The following is a 15,867-nucleotide window of genomic DNA, read 5'->3' on the forward strand; positions in this document are numbered from 1 at the left end:
TTCAGAGTCAGTACAGGTGTTCAACATCTTGTTGCTCCACACATTGAGTCAAATAGGATGCAGGAAGCTCAGGGGAACTTGTAGTATATGCTTGATGATCAGCATATACTATATACATATAGTATCAGCATATAGTAACCTAGAGGTGAAAAAAATACTGAACAAGCTGTTCTTTGTATGCTGTTCTGTGACTCTGACTTATCCTTATTCTTACAGACTGAAAGGAACATCACAATAGAATAATGAGGTTGATGGATGGGGAATGGATATTGATGTGTTATGCATTATTTTTGCCTAGCCTAAGCATGAATAATGCTCTGAACTACATAATCTCAAAAAGGCAATGATTAAAGCTGTGATATTCCATTTATTAAAAAGTGATTTTATTCGTCATCATTACATAAAGTGCAGAACTTGAGACATTAAAAAAATGCAGTGATTTAACTGTTCTGGAGAAAAGCATCATATCCTGATGATGACGGCCCCAATCAGTTGTCACTGTACTTATTTCATGTCATGTGCTCCCTTGTGATTGTGTAAAAAGAAAGTCCATCAAATCAGCATGGAGTGAGCATTAGTCTTGCTCTCGAATTGCTTCATATTGTGGTGGTTGTCTGTAGAGGCAGTAGTGCTGCATCATAAAGATGATATCAAACACCACAGAGAAAAGTCCAAGGCCAAACTTTGTCGGATCACCAAATATCAGCCTCCACTCTTCTGCGGAGAGACACATATACAAAACACCAACACGTTCTGTCAGTCTGATATTCATTCTATTAAATACAAAGGTTCAGGGAAGTAATGTTTTAAAAATGAGCAAATATCCATTTACAAAAGATCATTCACAATCATTTAATTGTTGTTATTGAATTGTCAATAACAATAAAAAATAAACCTTTAGAATTTAACTCTGTTGGTTTACTTTGCAGTCAGCGAACAGCATCTAATTAGGTTGCTGCAGAATCTTTACGCATTTTACACCATACATCACATGCACACAAAATTTACATTTTCATCCTTTACCTTTGAGATGAAGAACTTAGAAAGTACTAATATAATCCCTCCCCCTGACAGTAGTTTTTAGATAGATGGATGGACGGACGGACAGACAGATACTTTATTGGCCCCGAGGGAAATTTAAGGTAGAGAAACTAAATTGTCACTTGTTGCTACTCTAAAACAACAACTTATTGCCAAAGTACAGTTTATAGTATTAGAAGGCACAAGCTGACCAATTTACCATTGTTGTGAGACTGTAAGATCATCTGAAGAATACTTAAGACTCCACCAGTGAAATCCAGCAGCACATTGCCAATACTCCAGCCCTCAGTACTTTTTCTTCTGTAGTTCATGAATGCCTGGGGGGAAAAACATCAGCGGTACATCATCTGTCCAAAGCAATAACAATAAACAATACCACTTTATTGTGTCATAAACCATTGTATGTATAAAATCAATCATAGCCTGAGGGTTGTTGTTTTTCAACACGTACGCAGTCTAAAAATACAAAGTTCACATAACTGGTATTTTAACAAATACAATATTCACAAGAACAATTACGAAAAAGGTTTTCTGTAAACAATGTCACAGCTCTTGTCAATCATATGTATAGGGGAGACTGGGGTAAGATGAGCCACTTCTCATATTTAGGATCACTACATCAAGGCAATCATAGTTTTGTCGCTAACTCATATATCTGCATATATTTCAGGATGTTGTGCATCCCTTCAAACAAACACAATGAGTGTAAACAACTGTTGAGATAACATAGCATGTTAAAAAAAAAAAAAGGTCTCGTGGCTCAACTTGCTTATGGGATAAATTGAGCATAGGCGCTGGGTTAGTTGAACTCTAGTTCACTGCCTTCAATCTCTCCCAGCAAGCCAACGTAGCTGTAATTTCTTGGCCTACAGGCTCAACTTACCACAGAGCGACCATTGTAACTTTATTAGTCCCCACAGCTAAAATGGTGCACTTTTATGCTAGGTTGATGACCTCATGTTGTAGCTCATAGATACCACAATTGATGTATAAAACAAATTTAAAATGATCTATTTTGGTCTAAACACAATTATCGTTAAAGTTATGATGGACAAGTTCACTTTTAAGAGAGAAAAATGTTTTATTGGAAATAAATGTCTAACCACTTTGCCCAAGTGCTTCTTACCTTCACAGACTTCATGAAAGGCCTTCCTCCTGAATATTTGGTCACATGATCAATTTTTGTTTTCCATTTCCTAGCAACAAGGGGTGGCTCAACTTACCCTTTGGCTCAACTTACCCCAGTCTCCCCTCCATCTTTATTAATATCTGTGGTATGGGTTTAAAGGGTCCCAAAGTGTGAATGTGTAGAGCTTACCTGTGGTACATATTTGGTCAGAGTGACTCCCAGTTTAATGTAGGAGAAATAGTAGAGATATTCCAACCAGGTGATCTGACTGGCTACAGCAAGAAAGAAGCTAATGAAGGCAAAAGTCCAACCAATCAGCAACAAGAACATGGCTGTCCAAGACACCTTCTGACTGCCCCTCTAAAAGACAGATAACACAGTATTACATATGGATACACACCTAATGAACTGCTTGAAACACTGACTTGTAATAAAAATTGCTGTTCTGAAAATTCACAGAAAGAGACTATTTTTTAATTTTATTTTACTTTATTGATCCCCTAAGGGGAAATTATGTGTTTACACTCTGATTAACATGGACGACATGGCACATCATAAAGGCTTCTTCAGTTCTGAGTGGAAAATGGAGCTGGAAATGTGGTTGCAAACATTAATATGCTTACAATCATTACTGCACAGCAGAGGGGTTTTATTTGTACCAGTCAGTTAACAACGGAACTTTTTGATCAAGCTATGATTCCCAACCATATGGATGACTGAGAATCTACACAGATGACATGATCATTTCATCTTCCCTTTTTTTTTTTTTTTTAAATTACAAACTTCTCATAATTGCAGACAGTACCTCATACATAGCAGCCTGAATGGTGTATATCAAACAGAACAGGACGGCATGGAGACTGAAGAAGACATCATTGGCATCAACAGGGTTAATTCCATTGGGATTTTCCTTCAGAAACTCTTCCTGCAGGAAAACACCAAGCAGTTAAACAGACAACAGATGTTGAAGGTACCCAAGGTGTGCAGCCCTTTATAAGAGTTGAAATTCTTAAAGGCAGCATGAGTAACATTTTACACATAAATACAACAGAAATCAAGAATATCCTCCTATTAGAATATCCCAATAATGTCTCTGAGTCATGGCTGTCTACAATGAGTGAGTGAGTGAGTCTCACTGTCTGTGATGTTATCTGAACTGTGTTTACATAGAGGGGATGGTCAGCTCCTTCCCATGCATATAAAAGCTTTTTAAGTAAAGGACTAGAAAAAGAAGAATGACATACTATACTCACTGCTTATTTGAACTTCACATAACTAAAGAGCGCTACCATTTTAGCTCACTAACCCAACAATGCAGCTCGACACAAGGAGAGGTGCGTCTAACGCTTGCCTTTAATTAATGTGCGTTCCAATTATATAAGAGAGGGGTTGGAGGTGTGTCACAGGACGTTAGTAAGATGTTAAAGTAATATAATGTAAGATGATACATTACATTTCATCAAATCACAATTGTTTCGCCTAACTTTAAAATAATTCAAATGTCCGTCACATGCGTACTCTCAAATCACGCTGTCTTCCCTCAAACCCTCATCTCCAAGCGAGCGACAGAAATGTGGAAATAGAACTGTCATCTACTGTAAGTGAAGGGAGGTTAGAATTAATACATCAGAAAATAGACACTGACAATTTTCAAGATTTGTGTATTCTTTTTATCTGTGCCTAAACTATACTCAGTGTCCATACACCTTTTTACAATACAACTGTTACACAGCAAAAGTTTGTCTTGCACATTTGGGGTCGGTTTACAACAGCATAATTTAGTGCCTTTGTTCTGGCTTCTGATATAGGTTGTGCAATACATGGCATTTCAGTGTACTATCACCCACTACACTATCAATTAGCACCAATTTAGTTGAGAAAAAAACAACAGTTTTTGTCTTTAGAAAGGACATGTTCCAATCGAAGGTTTTATTTCAAACATGAAGAACAGGCAGACATAAAAAAGCGAGTTTTAGCAAATATGCACTCTTAATTTTTATATATTTATGGGGTTTTTTTTAGTAGCTAATTACATTTACTCGTGTTTTTGTAATTCAGTCATTTTTTGGGGGGGACTTTTCAAAATTTTAAATTTTACTTTTACTTAAAGGCAGATCTAGTAATTTTCCTCAGTGCTTCGTCTGCACCCACCCCCTCCCTCTGTGCTACCTCAAAGCCACGCCCCTCACTTACATACACAAGCGCCACTGCACTAGAAGCGGACCTGAGCTCATGCTCACAGTGTGGGCTTGTGCATGCATGGGTAAAGAATGAGCAGGGAGGCGTGATTGGTTCATCAAAGTGGTACCTCGCGGCAGACATTGGTCGAAATTTTTACAGGCTTTGAACTGCTACAGATAAGAGATTTTCTTTGTTTCTTTTTTAGAGCACATGAGTTATTAATTTCACGGTCAACTAAAATCTTAAAAACTGTATCTGGAGAAAAATGATCAATCAATCAATCAATCTTTATTTATATAGCGTAAATTCATAACAGGCGTTATCTCGAGACACTTTACAAAAGCAGGTAAAGGACCTTACTGATAAACCCTACCTTTAAGTCAAATGACATCGAAGTGATACTATTGTTACTTGAGTAGAATATTTGAATTCTTTCCACCTCTGGTTATCACAATATTAAACAATGGTTTTGTCTTATACAGTATTGTGCAGGCCTACCCGATACTGTAGTTCTGTAGCTCAATGCATGACTAGAAGACAGTATAAAACTGTGGAGTGACCCTTTAAAGGATTACATTACCTTGGTGTAAGGAATCCAGAACATCCCTATATTAAAGACACTGTACGCGATGAAGCCAGTTAGGTTGAGAGCCAGGAAATCAAAGTTGAGACCTACAACACTAAAAACAAACAGGTTGTATACAGTCAGTTATTGACAGTTTTTGAGGTCCTACTTCCAGACTAATCACACAGATTGCCCTTAAGACCCAAAAACCTCAAAAAGACAGAACAGACAATACAGTAAAAAACATATGATCAGACTCCATCATTTCCACTGATCATTTCATAACCAAAATACTTTTGTACCACAAGAGGAAAGGTATTTCTTAAGCGCTTTTTAAATAGTAAGTATATTAATAACTTATAGAAAAGGTGTTTTCAATTCAATGCGTCTGTTCTTTTTATGCTTAAGTTGACAGTGAGCTGGGATTCGAAGGTGGGGAGTGAGCTGATGTCACGGATGGTTTGTGGGAGAGAGTTCCAGAGACAGGGGGCTGCATGGATAAAGGCTTTGCCATTGAAAAAAGGAGGGAAGGAGGTGGGGTGACGAGCATGGGGGAGGATCTGAGAGGTTGAAGTTATAAAGGAGATCACAAAGGTACAGAGGTGTAAGCCTATGGAGAGCCTGGAAACTGGAAGATATTAAAGTCAATAAGATATTTGACAAGGAGCCAGTGAAGTTGTTGAAGGACAGGAGTGTTGTGATCCATGGAGGGGGTTCTGGCAGCTGAGTTCTGGACCAGCTAGTTTATGGAGAAGGTCGAGAGGTAGACCAGAGAGGAGAATGTTGCAGTAGTCCATCGGTTCTCAATTTTGTTCTCACCCCCCCTCAATTGAAAAACTATTGGGAACCTGATAATATGTCATTCCCTATCTGTGCAAACCACCGTATGAGCATACAATCACCAAGGGTCCGAAATGTAACTTTTTGCCTCACTGGCCAAGGTGGAGGGTGTTTTATACCAGCCGAAGTAACAAATGATGTTTTTGTGTCACATACACATCCAACACTTAATACAGTCAGCCTGCTCATTATTAGGGTGTGCATTTAACGCGCACTATGTACTATTAGCTGCAGATACGGTGCGAGTGAACGGAAAAAGTCGAACCAACAGTTTGACCGGAGCACGAGTTCCCGACTCGGCCCGTATGGATCATGGATTAACTGTGTGCTGATGCACTAAAAGTTAAAAGGGGCGCGGCGTGCGTGGTGGCTTGCTCTATAGAGTGTGTGTGTGTGTGTGAGTGTGTGTGTGTGTGTGTGTGTGTGTGTGTGTGTGTGTGTGTGTGTGTGGTGGAAATACGCTATCACTGAACTAGTCTTTTAAAAAAAGGGTGATATGTAGTTTAGAAGGCTGCACTTAAGTCAAGGAAGAGTATTGTTAAGAGTCCAGAGTCAGCTGCCATCAGGAGATGCAGTGTAATGTGTTTGAGGAAGCAAAAAGAGGAATGAATTGAAGATAAACCCACAAAGTGCTGTTGATGTTATCAATCTACGAGAACAAAGAGGTACCATTTTATCACATTTAAAAATGCATGCTTTTCCAACTTTCTTTCTAGAAAGGAATTTGGCAGATGGATCCTTTTTTCCCCATGGCAAAAGACACAACCCTACTTGTTCCTTCTTTTAACATGTAAATGGCTGAAAAGACAGCCACAGATTGTGAAGATGCAGGAAGAGGGAACTGGGTAAAAAAGGCATGACAAGGCATGACAAGTCCTGACACGATGAGCAGTGCACACTGATACTGGCCACCAAAATAAAAGCTTACTTTACACCGTGTCCTAACCGCATGAAAGCGTTACATTTATTGCCTCACATCGTGCATGAGTTATGAGTTTCTTCTTACAAACACAATGACAGTGCTTTTCTATTGAAAGTGGACAAACTGAAGTGTGGTGCTCTGTATTTAGGAGCTGTACACTCAGAGATAGAAGGCTTACGGTGAGCTGACACAAGTCAAAGCGGAGGACGTCTCAGGAGGGCTCAGCAGTAAATTCAACATGCTTCTCTCTGTTGCCTCTGACATTGCTTTCAGGATCTGACCTCTGACTTCGACGTCTCTGAGCAACCTCATTGTAGATGTCACCACGAAGCTTGATTGTTTTGCCTCAAACTATCGCCAGGACCATAACACTGCATGAATGAACATAAAAAAAGAGGACACATATCTACCTTTTTCTCCTCCAGTTTTCCAAGGCCTGTGGATAGAATGAGACAGACCAGGCGATAAAGTAAATCCAGCCAACCACCTGGCTGATCACAGAAAGGATGTTGCTATGGACAACCATAAATTGGATCCTGATGTATGAACTGGAATAGAGGGAGTCACAATAGTAAATAAAACTGATACAATGGGGAATTAAACAAGCATATTTATAATAGTCATCATTATTATAAATTGCTTTCAAATGCATTGTGTCATGTCATTTCAGCAGAGGGGACAAACGTAATACTGTAGATGGTACACTTTTGCCAATATCCCAGTTAAGTGGAAGCCCCTGGCATAACTTTCTGAGGGAAGCATGAACATTAAACATTGGTGTGGTTGTTGATAATGTTTTCATGCGACCTGATAACTACGGTTAAGTTTGCCCATTAGAGTGGCCAGCCTTATTTGCTTGTGTGATGCATGTACTATGTAAAGGTTGTGTCGTTGTAAACTGCTGATTGATAGCATAACCATAGCATGACTTAGCCTTTTCAGTAGCTGGTTTTGGATGCAAATAAAATAGTGTACCTTTTTGTTTGTGCCCTTCAGATTTCAGAAAAAGTCAGTGCTTGTTTATTTTTTACTCTACCAACAACCCAGCAACGCTCAATTAAATGCAGCCTATTACACATAGATCCTTAGCCTCTAAATTTCTTTCAGTAAATGATCTGATATCAGACAATCATATTGATCTACTTTGTTTAACAGACACCTGGCTGTTTGAATGAATCCACCCCTCCCAGTAATTTTAATACTCATATACCTCGAGACACTGAGTGGAGTGGAGTAGCAGCTATTTTTAATTCTGGTCTTGTAATTAGCACTCGACCAAAGCTGAATTATACTTCTTTTAAAAGTCTCGCACTCTTGTAGTGTTTCACATCCAGTCTCTAGAAGCTTTCAGCCAGTTCTAGTTGTTGTAGATTATCGCCCTCCTGGCCCAGTGTCTACATTTCTATCTGAATTTGCAGAATTTCTATCAAACACAGTCGTTAGCAGTGATGGAATAACTGCTGTGGGTGAAAATCCACGTGGATGTTGTTAATGATAGCCTTAGTACAGCTTTCATGTCATTACTAGAATCAATAGGCTTCACCCAGGTACAAACAGACTGGAGATCTGATTTCCTCAACGACCTCTTCTCAACTGCAGACAAACGGTTTATAAGTGAGGTTTAGGTCTGAGCAGTTAGCTTTAGAGAGTGTGTTTAATAACTGAGTTATTAATGTGAAACTGTGATAATATTTGTTATTTGACCACTGTGTCTCGGGTTTTACTACTTTAAACCTTTTGTTTTCTTTATTTGGGCCGCTGCGTCCCATGAGTTTTTCCTCTGTGAACTCCACTGTCCAGGCTTCATGATCAGACAGAGCAGTGTAAACACTGTCTAACAATCCATTTGGCCACTGACACACACACACACACACACACACACACACACACACACACACACACACACACACACACACACACACACACACACACACACACACACACACACACACACACACACACACACACACACACACACACACACACACACACACACACACACACACACACACACACACACACACACACACACACAACAAGTTAGCAAATGGCAAAGTGCTTGTAAGTTTAACAGTGATAACATAGACATCTGTGCATAAACAAAACTAAAGTTTGTTCCATCATCCTATTATGTCACATCAGGTTTACATACACTACTATTATACAACAAGAGACATATAATAAAGAGCTAAATAGTGCAGAAACACACTGCAAGCGAACATCAGAGATGTAATTGACATTGGACAAAAAAGGGGGAATAGACAAATATTGTATTGTTGTCCAAAGAATCAATATTTGATCATAACTTGATTGATTTGGTGCTTGATAACCCTTGTTCACTGTGATGTATCTGCCTCTGAAACATTTTGTACATTTTAGTCTTAGTTGACAGTATCTGGCCCTTAGAGAAGTTAAGTACAATTAAATATCCGTTCATCCAGCCTTTACACCAAAACCCACCTGTCAAGCTCTGTGTTGTTGCTCTGTATGTGTGTGGTCACCTGACCGACATCACGGGCAGTCACATTAAAGGTGACTGAGGTTGTGTCTGCTGGAATCAAAACCTAAAACAAGAGAATTGAATAAAGATGTTGTTATAAAAGGAGTGGTAGTAGCATGGAATAAGTATGTAGATTGTTAAATGCACTTGAGCTTTTGTGGCGCTTTTCTAGTTTTCTAACTACTCAAAGCACCTTAGGGCCCTGACATATACAGCAAAGCACTGTAGCGTCTGATGGCCAACCACCACGTACGTTCTGCGCGTGCGTCAAAATAAATAACTCTCTATGTCAGCAGGTGGCAGTAGTCCATTATTACGACAGGAGAAGACCATTTTCTCGCCCCTTTTGTGCAACACTCATATTTTAGGAAGCTTACTAATCAAAAATAATACCTACTAAAAACTCTGACAGTTTTGACTGAACTGAAGTAGAAAATGGCACTGGCGTTGTCACCGTGTCTTTTAGTCTTTTAGTGGAAAAAGAAAAGAGGCGGAGGTGACAAATAAGGAGTCAGTCAGTGACAGTCCAGCTAGGACCTCCTTGGTGTGTTAGGGCCTTTATACACCGCAGGTCCCACCTACACATTTGTAAACTGAGTTTGCTGTATAAACCATCCATCAGTATTAACTAATCCTATTCATACACATTCACATACCACCGACCAAGCAGCCAAAGTAAATTGGGGTGTTAAGTGTATTGCCAAAGAACACAAAGCCATAATCTTGCATATTATAATTTGTAATGTTTAACCGGAGGAAGGTAGGCGGGCTAACAAAACAAACATCATTAAAAAATAAAAGCATTTACATCAAACATTAAAAGTGGGTGGTTACAAGTAGCAACAAAGGAAAATATTAAAGCATGTTGATGGGTTATCTTTACTATACTAGACTGAGAGCATGATTATTGATGCAGTATACTTTTTTGGTGTGTTACCTGCTCAGGCACTATAATGATAGAGGAGTAGTTCCTTTTGGAGCTGTAGGTTACATTGAACTCAATCACAGCTGACTGGTTGACAGGGAAACTGGGGAAAGACAGAAAAACATAAACAATGAAAGCTGTTTTAACAGATGATGCTGTTACATCCCCAGTGCAGACGAGTTTTCCTGTTTCTGCTGACAATAAGAGGAGAAACACATGGATGATACCTGGGTGGGCTGCCCAAGTACATTTATGTCCACCCAAGTATTTTTCCAACCTGTTTTGATAAAAAATAATAATTCTTTACATTTAGTCATCTATTCATACAATTGCTGTGGGTGCATAAAGCGAGAAAGAGAGAAGATCAGCTTCAGAGAGAGAGAAGGTCCAATGTATGTAGACCCCTCTTGCACATATCAAACTGAAGCTTCTCATGGCTTCGTTTTAAAAATATTAATGTACAGCTTCTTGTTGCCGATGTCGTGCTAAACTCCTGAAACTTTTCAAAATGTGAGGTGTAATCCTGGTGTTTGTGTCTCTGTGCGTTGTGAAGATGCTTCTTCTATGCTATTGGATTACAGTAAGTGTCATAAAACTCTTTAGGGTTTCAATGCTTACCTGGAAGTAATTGTGATATTTGCCTGAGAATGTTCCTCTAGTGTAACCACAGAAGGAGTGAAGACATACAGCCTGGACTCTGGAGGGTGGACAGAGAAGTCAAAACAAACCAGAAAGGCTGGCATCAATAATAAGCAAATTCAATTCATGATGAGGATATCACACAGCTTTAAATTCAATTAAAGTGGACCTTTTTGTGTATGGTACAGTACTAACTGTTTTTCAATGTTTTAGGGTCACATTTTTCACGTTTTGAGGGGGACAGTCTGTGGGGTGTTCAGCTCCCTTTAAAAAGCTTCTTCTTTGCTATGTTTACAATGAGTATGTTTACAGGCACAGTGAAATACTGTCCCAGTATAAAAGCAGCAGTGGATCTTATTAATGAATAAAATAAAATGGCTTTATCGTCATTATACAGTCGTACAACAATATTATTTGGCTTCACCTTAAAAATGCACAAAACTAAAAAAAAACTAAAAAAAACACAACAACAATATCAACAACATGCAATATCATTATAAATAGATATTGCAGAAATATAAAAACATTATGCACAGTACGAACTGTAAACTACTTCAGAAATATAAATAAATACTTGAGTCTGAAAGAAGTGTGTGGGTGGTGAGGGTGTGTTTTTGTGTTTTTGTGTGTGTGCGTGTCATAAGTGGGATGGTCAACACACATCCTGTCCTTTAGGGAGGGGAGAGTGCAGCCGATGATCTTCTGTGCTGTGTTGATGACTCTCTGAAGCCCCTTCCCTCTGGAAAGACGCTTCCACAGACTCTCATCAGCCACACAGTCAGAAAACATTACAGTAATGTGAAGGCTGAAACTGTTTCTTTATGCATTACATGGACATTAAATTTATTTTCTCTCATGCACCCTTTGTACATTTTGTGTTTTTTTTATTCTTTATACTTCACATTTTTTAAATTCTATTGTATATATTCTTTATTGCTTGTCACAGTTTATTTCATTTAAGAACTTGTTTCTTTTAGCCTTGTTCTTTTCATTCGCACCAATTCACCTAGAAAAATTCCTTGGCAATAAAAACCAATTTTGAACCTAGCAATCAAACAACTAGTTAGTGGCAAACTGTTTTTATTCAATCCGTGTACTATAATATATTTACCGAATTCAGCTGTCAAAATATAAACTCCCCCTGTCTGTCTAAAAGAGCTTGGTTCTCTTTAGCACTGGCCATGGTGATACCTTTATCTTTTTTTGATCCCCAGCTTTACTCAACTGATGTAGCCTGCGATGTTTAAATCAGTACGGCGACGTTTGAGGTTGATTGTGTCTGTGTTTACATCCAAGATTATATTGACAAATTTAGTCTGACTTTAAGAAATTTCAGCTTTATTTGAATTCTCATTTCATGCAAGTTGTGCCAGTTTCGGGAATCATGTCTTCCAAGTTATGCTAAACATTAAATCATTTATTAAACAAAATTCAGCCTCCAACTTGTCATCAATATTGTGTAATTTTGACATAAGTCGTCAGTGACAGCCATCTTCAAAATGCCTCAATATCACATGAAAAACATATTCTACATGTCACATTCCTATTTTTCCATCATCCCACTCATTAAGAAGTAACAGATTCACCTGTAACTGAACAGATCTAACATTTATAAAACCTATAACTTTCCATCTTGCTATATATTATTGAGTGGAGGAGGAGACCCAAGTTTAAAGGTTAACATTTATCAATAACAAGCCAGCTTTTTGACCATGTTAACTCAAAAGGGGGATGATGAATGAGGGTAAAAAGGAAAAGTAGTCAATTCACCAGAGATGCTAATCAGCATCCACAGGAGCATCAGGTAAGCTGGCAGACATCTGGCTGACATCATTATCAGACCTGACATCGCTGCACAATGATGAATACTGCAAACCTGAAGGACACAAACCAACAGTCTTAGCATTTAGCCTTACTAGGTCAGTCATAGCAATCTTGTGATAATTACAAACAGCTATTTCTGCACAAATATTGTGCAAAAAGGGAACCACACCCAGCACTTGGGTTTTCGCTGTGTGTACAGAGGCTATTATCCTCCAAGCTGCAGCCCGGGTTCAAGTCTGACCTGTGGCTCGGTTCCCACGTGTCAGTCCCCACTCTCTTTCCCTCATATCTTGCTCTATCCACCAACCCAATAAAGGCATTACAGCCACCAATGTTACAATTGTAAGAATTCCTAAAACACATTGCTATTAAAAAAGTACGGTTTGGTTAATCCAGTGTGCACAGTACAAACGTGTGTGGACACGGTGAGAAAGTTTTGAGTCCTGTAAAATGAGAACATTGGGTAGTTTTGGTTCTGCAAGTGACAGCAAGTCATATTTCAAGTCCCATGACTGACATTGTACATCCCACGTTGGGCCTATTGCGTCTGTTTCTAGAGCCCGACTGATTAATCTGATAATATCAGCATAATATATTAGCATATCAAATGACTATTGGTATGGACAAATTTGATCGCAGATATGAAATATATAGTATGTTTGTCTTGCGTTGTAATAATCATCATCAAATCATCGGAAACAAATCGTCTTGAATTCAGCCTCTTACTTTTGTATTCCTTTTTTCCCAAAGCAACACTGGACTAGATAACCTGTTCTTTTCTATATAACACCTCATAAAACGTATTTGTGCTATTGCATTTTGGCCTCAATAATGATGGAGTTCAACAACATTTCCAGTGATCAGTATTTACAGTTTTGATCAATAACAAGCTCTGGCATCTATCAACTTACACGACTTTTCTTTCAGTGTTTTTTTCTTCTTGAAAAATAAGTTAAAGCAAACAACATGCTACAGCAATTTAAAGAAATCTGTATCATACATATAAAAAGCTTCATGATCGAAACAGTGAAAGTAATGTATAACAGAAGAAAGCTCCTTACTTCACCTGCTCAGCTGCTTCCTCATCATCAGCAAGTCACGAAGTCACGGGACGCACTTCTTCTTCGTTTAAATTAAAACGGCAGCTGGTACCCAGAGACACTTTTATTACTGCCATCTGGTGTCTTCTTCTTGTTATGATCAGTTCATTACCACCACAGCTGTTTGCGTGTGTTGGGGAACTTAATGTTTTCACTAATTTTAACTAGAGGTAGAAAAAAAAAGTCAAGTCAAAAGTCAATAAAAATTACAAAGCTCCATAGCTTTTCTTTGTGAATTTCCAGTTTCATCTTTTCTCATTCTTGTATCTTTTACAGTAAATTATAAGGTGGTCTATCAATAAAGATGCCATGCTTACTGTTAGTCCATGTACAAATTATAATTTCTATGCAATAGTTCATGTTGTATATTAAAACATGCCAGTTTAAAGGGGTATTGCTTAATTTCATTTTCCAACTTGGTGAATTAAAATATATGTTGATTCATTCTCTCACAGACGACTCAACTTAACGTTGTTAAATGAAGGACGTGCAAAGCTATTCAGCGCAGCTTGTTGCATTATCCAACTTGTATAATGAAAACTGAAAAAAGGAAGTTGACAACCAGAAACAAAAACAGCTTGAATTGTATTAGCTGTGTATGTTTTTGTGTAAACTTCCTGTTTATTCTTGGCTTATTATTTTTTTTGAAAAGATTGTGCAGGTGAGTTAGGTATTTGTGGTTTGAAGAAGATGTATACTTTTGAATACAGGGGGGATTAACATTGTTCAAGCTGTGAGGTCAGCCCAAAAAGGGGATCTTCTTGTACTTTTATGTTTTAACTAAAGAGCCGTATATACAGTTAAAAGTAGGTAGGCTAATATACTACCATTTCTAGCAGTCACAGTCTTTCACTCAAATAAGTAGACGAATACATTGACATCATTCCCGACCAGGGGAAAACAAGCCTCGACGTTGTAAACAATGACATACAGTCACCAACAGATGAAGCAGCGAGGACACAAAGTGGAGCTTTTCACCTGAAGCTAACACTGATTACTAAACTCAGTGTAGACCTATGTTGCTGACATGATGACACATTAAGATATTGAACTGTAATGTCATACTATGAGTTAAGTAGCTATTGTTAACTCCCTAAACTTGTGTGTGTGTGTGTGCGCGCGTGTGTGTGCGCGTGTGTGTGCGTGTGTGTGTGTGTGTGTGTGTGTGTGTGTGTGTGAGGGAGAGGGGTCAACAATCAGAAGTAGACACTATTAACAGTCTGTACAGCATACACACTTTAATGTTACTCACAGCATGCTAACTGTTAAGAAAGCTGCATGTCAGGTACAAATAGTGTCAACAGGTGAGTTCACATCCTGTCATAGTTCACATACAGTGGTGTTAGAGTGCAGATATGATATCTAAGATATAAGCAAGCTGGTCAGAGGAAGAGAAGAGGTCTACAGAGGACTGATGGCAGTTGGTGCTTACTGTAGGTGCTACACTAATTACACTAGCTGTGACTCCTTGATACCTTCAGAGAACTGACCACTCATCTATCTGTGGTGATTGTGTGTGCAGAAAGTCACAAGGGACCGTGGTGGGATGGCTGTTGTCTGATCTACCAGCAGACCAGATTCCTGTGATCTACTGCAGTGAGAGAAGTCAAGAGGTCCTGCTGCAGTAGACAGGGACTGGATGTGTTCAGTTATATTGCTTCATGGTGATATCTTCACACAGCAACCCTAGCTCCAACTAAGACCTGCTGGACCATTGTCCACTTGATTATATTATGTTCTAGGATGTTAGGTTGGTGGAAGTGCAGCTAATAAATTCATGTTCTGTGAGTCATTTGTGTCACAACAATAAAAGTTTACATCTCCATCAGTTAGCCTATCATCTATGGAAAGATGAAATAAGGAGTTCAGAGTCAGTACAGGTGTTCAACATCTTGTTGCTCCACACATTGAGTCAAATAGGATGCAGGAAGCTCAGGGGAACTTGTAGCATATGCTTGATGACAGTGTCAGCACATAGTAACCTAGAGGTGAAGAAAATACTGAACAAGCTGTTCTTTGTATACTGTCCTGTTACACTGACTTATCAATTTCTATCTTCTTACAGACCAAAAGGAGTTTCCATCAGAAAATCACAGCAAATGATCCACTTCCTGTCAGAGCTTCATTCTCAAGTGCCAACTGGATGTTCAGAACTGATTCTGGTACCAGTAACAAGACTTTATGGGGGTCTTGACAGCTGA

General features: G+C 38.7%; 1 protein-coding gene across 2 annotated transcripts; it reads right to left on the reverse strand.

Annotated features, from left to right (window-relative positions):
• Positions 1-361: 361 nt before the first annotated feature.
• Positions 362-13,722, reverse strand: ctns (cystinosin, lysosomal cystine transporter). Of its 2 annotated transcripts, none has more exons than XM_079350232.1 (11): positions 13,633-13,722; positions 12,513-12,618; positions 10,722-10,800; positions 10,116-10,206; positions 9,139-9,242; positions 7,089-7,226; positions 4,932-5,031; positions 2,976-3,095; positions 2,360-2,530; positions 1,241-1,358; positions 362-717 (listed from the first exon to the last, which is right to left on the reverse strand). In XM_079350232.1, exons 2-11 carry the CDS (start codon positions 12,589-12,591, stop codon positions 575-577), a joined length of 1,143 nt encoding a protein of 380 aa, XP_079206358.1. In that variant the 5' UTR covers positions 12,592-12,618; positions 13,633-13,722; the 3' UTR covers positions 362-574. The 2 variants fall into 2 exon arrangements, with proteins under 2 accessions (XP_079206358.1, XP_079206357.1); XM_079350231.1 differs by having other exon boundaries at positions 13,628-13,714.
• Positions 13,723-15,867: the final 2,145 nt, after the last annotated feature.

The sequence above is a fragment of the Symphodus melops genome (assembly GCF_947650265.1).
Source record: "Symphodus melops genome assembly, chromosome: 8".
In the NCBI taxonomy this organism is placed as follows: Eukaryota; Metazoa; Chordata; class Actinopteri; order Labriformes; family Labridae; genus Symphodus; species Symphodus melops.

Coding starts and splice junctions, on each gene's coding strand:
- ctns (XM_079350232.1), bottom strand. CDS start 12,591: ATGTCAGGTCTGATAATGATGTCAGCCAGATGTCTGCCAGCTTACCTG. Junction 9,243..10,115: donor TCATTATAGTGCCTGAGCAG/GTAACACACCAA, acceptor CTCTTGTTTTAG/GTTTTGATTCCAGCAGACAC. Junction 718..1,240: donor CTTACAGTCTCACAACAATG/GTAAATTGGTCA, acceptor GTCTCTCCGCAG/AAGAGTGGAGGCTGATATTT.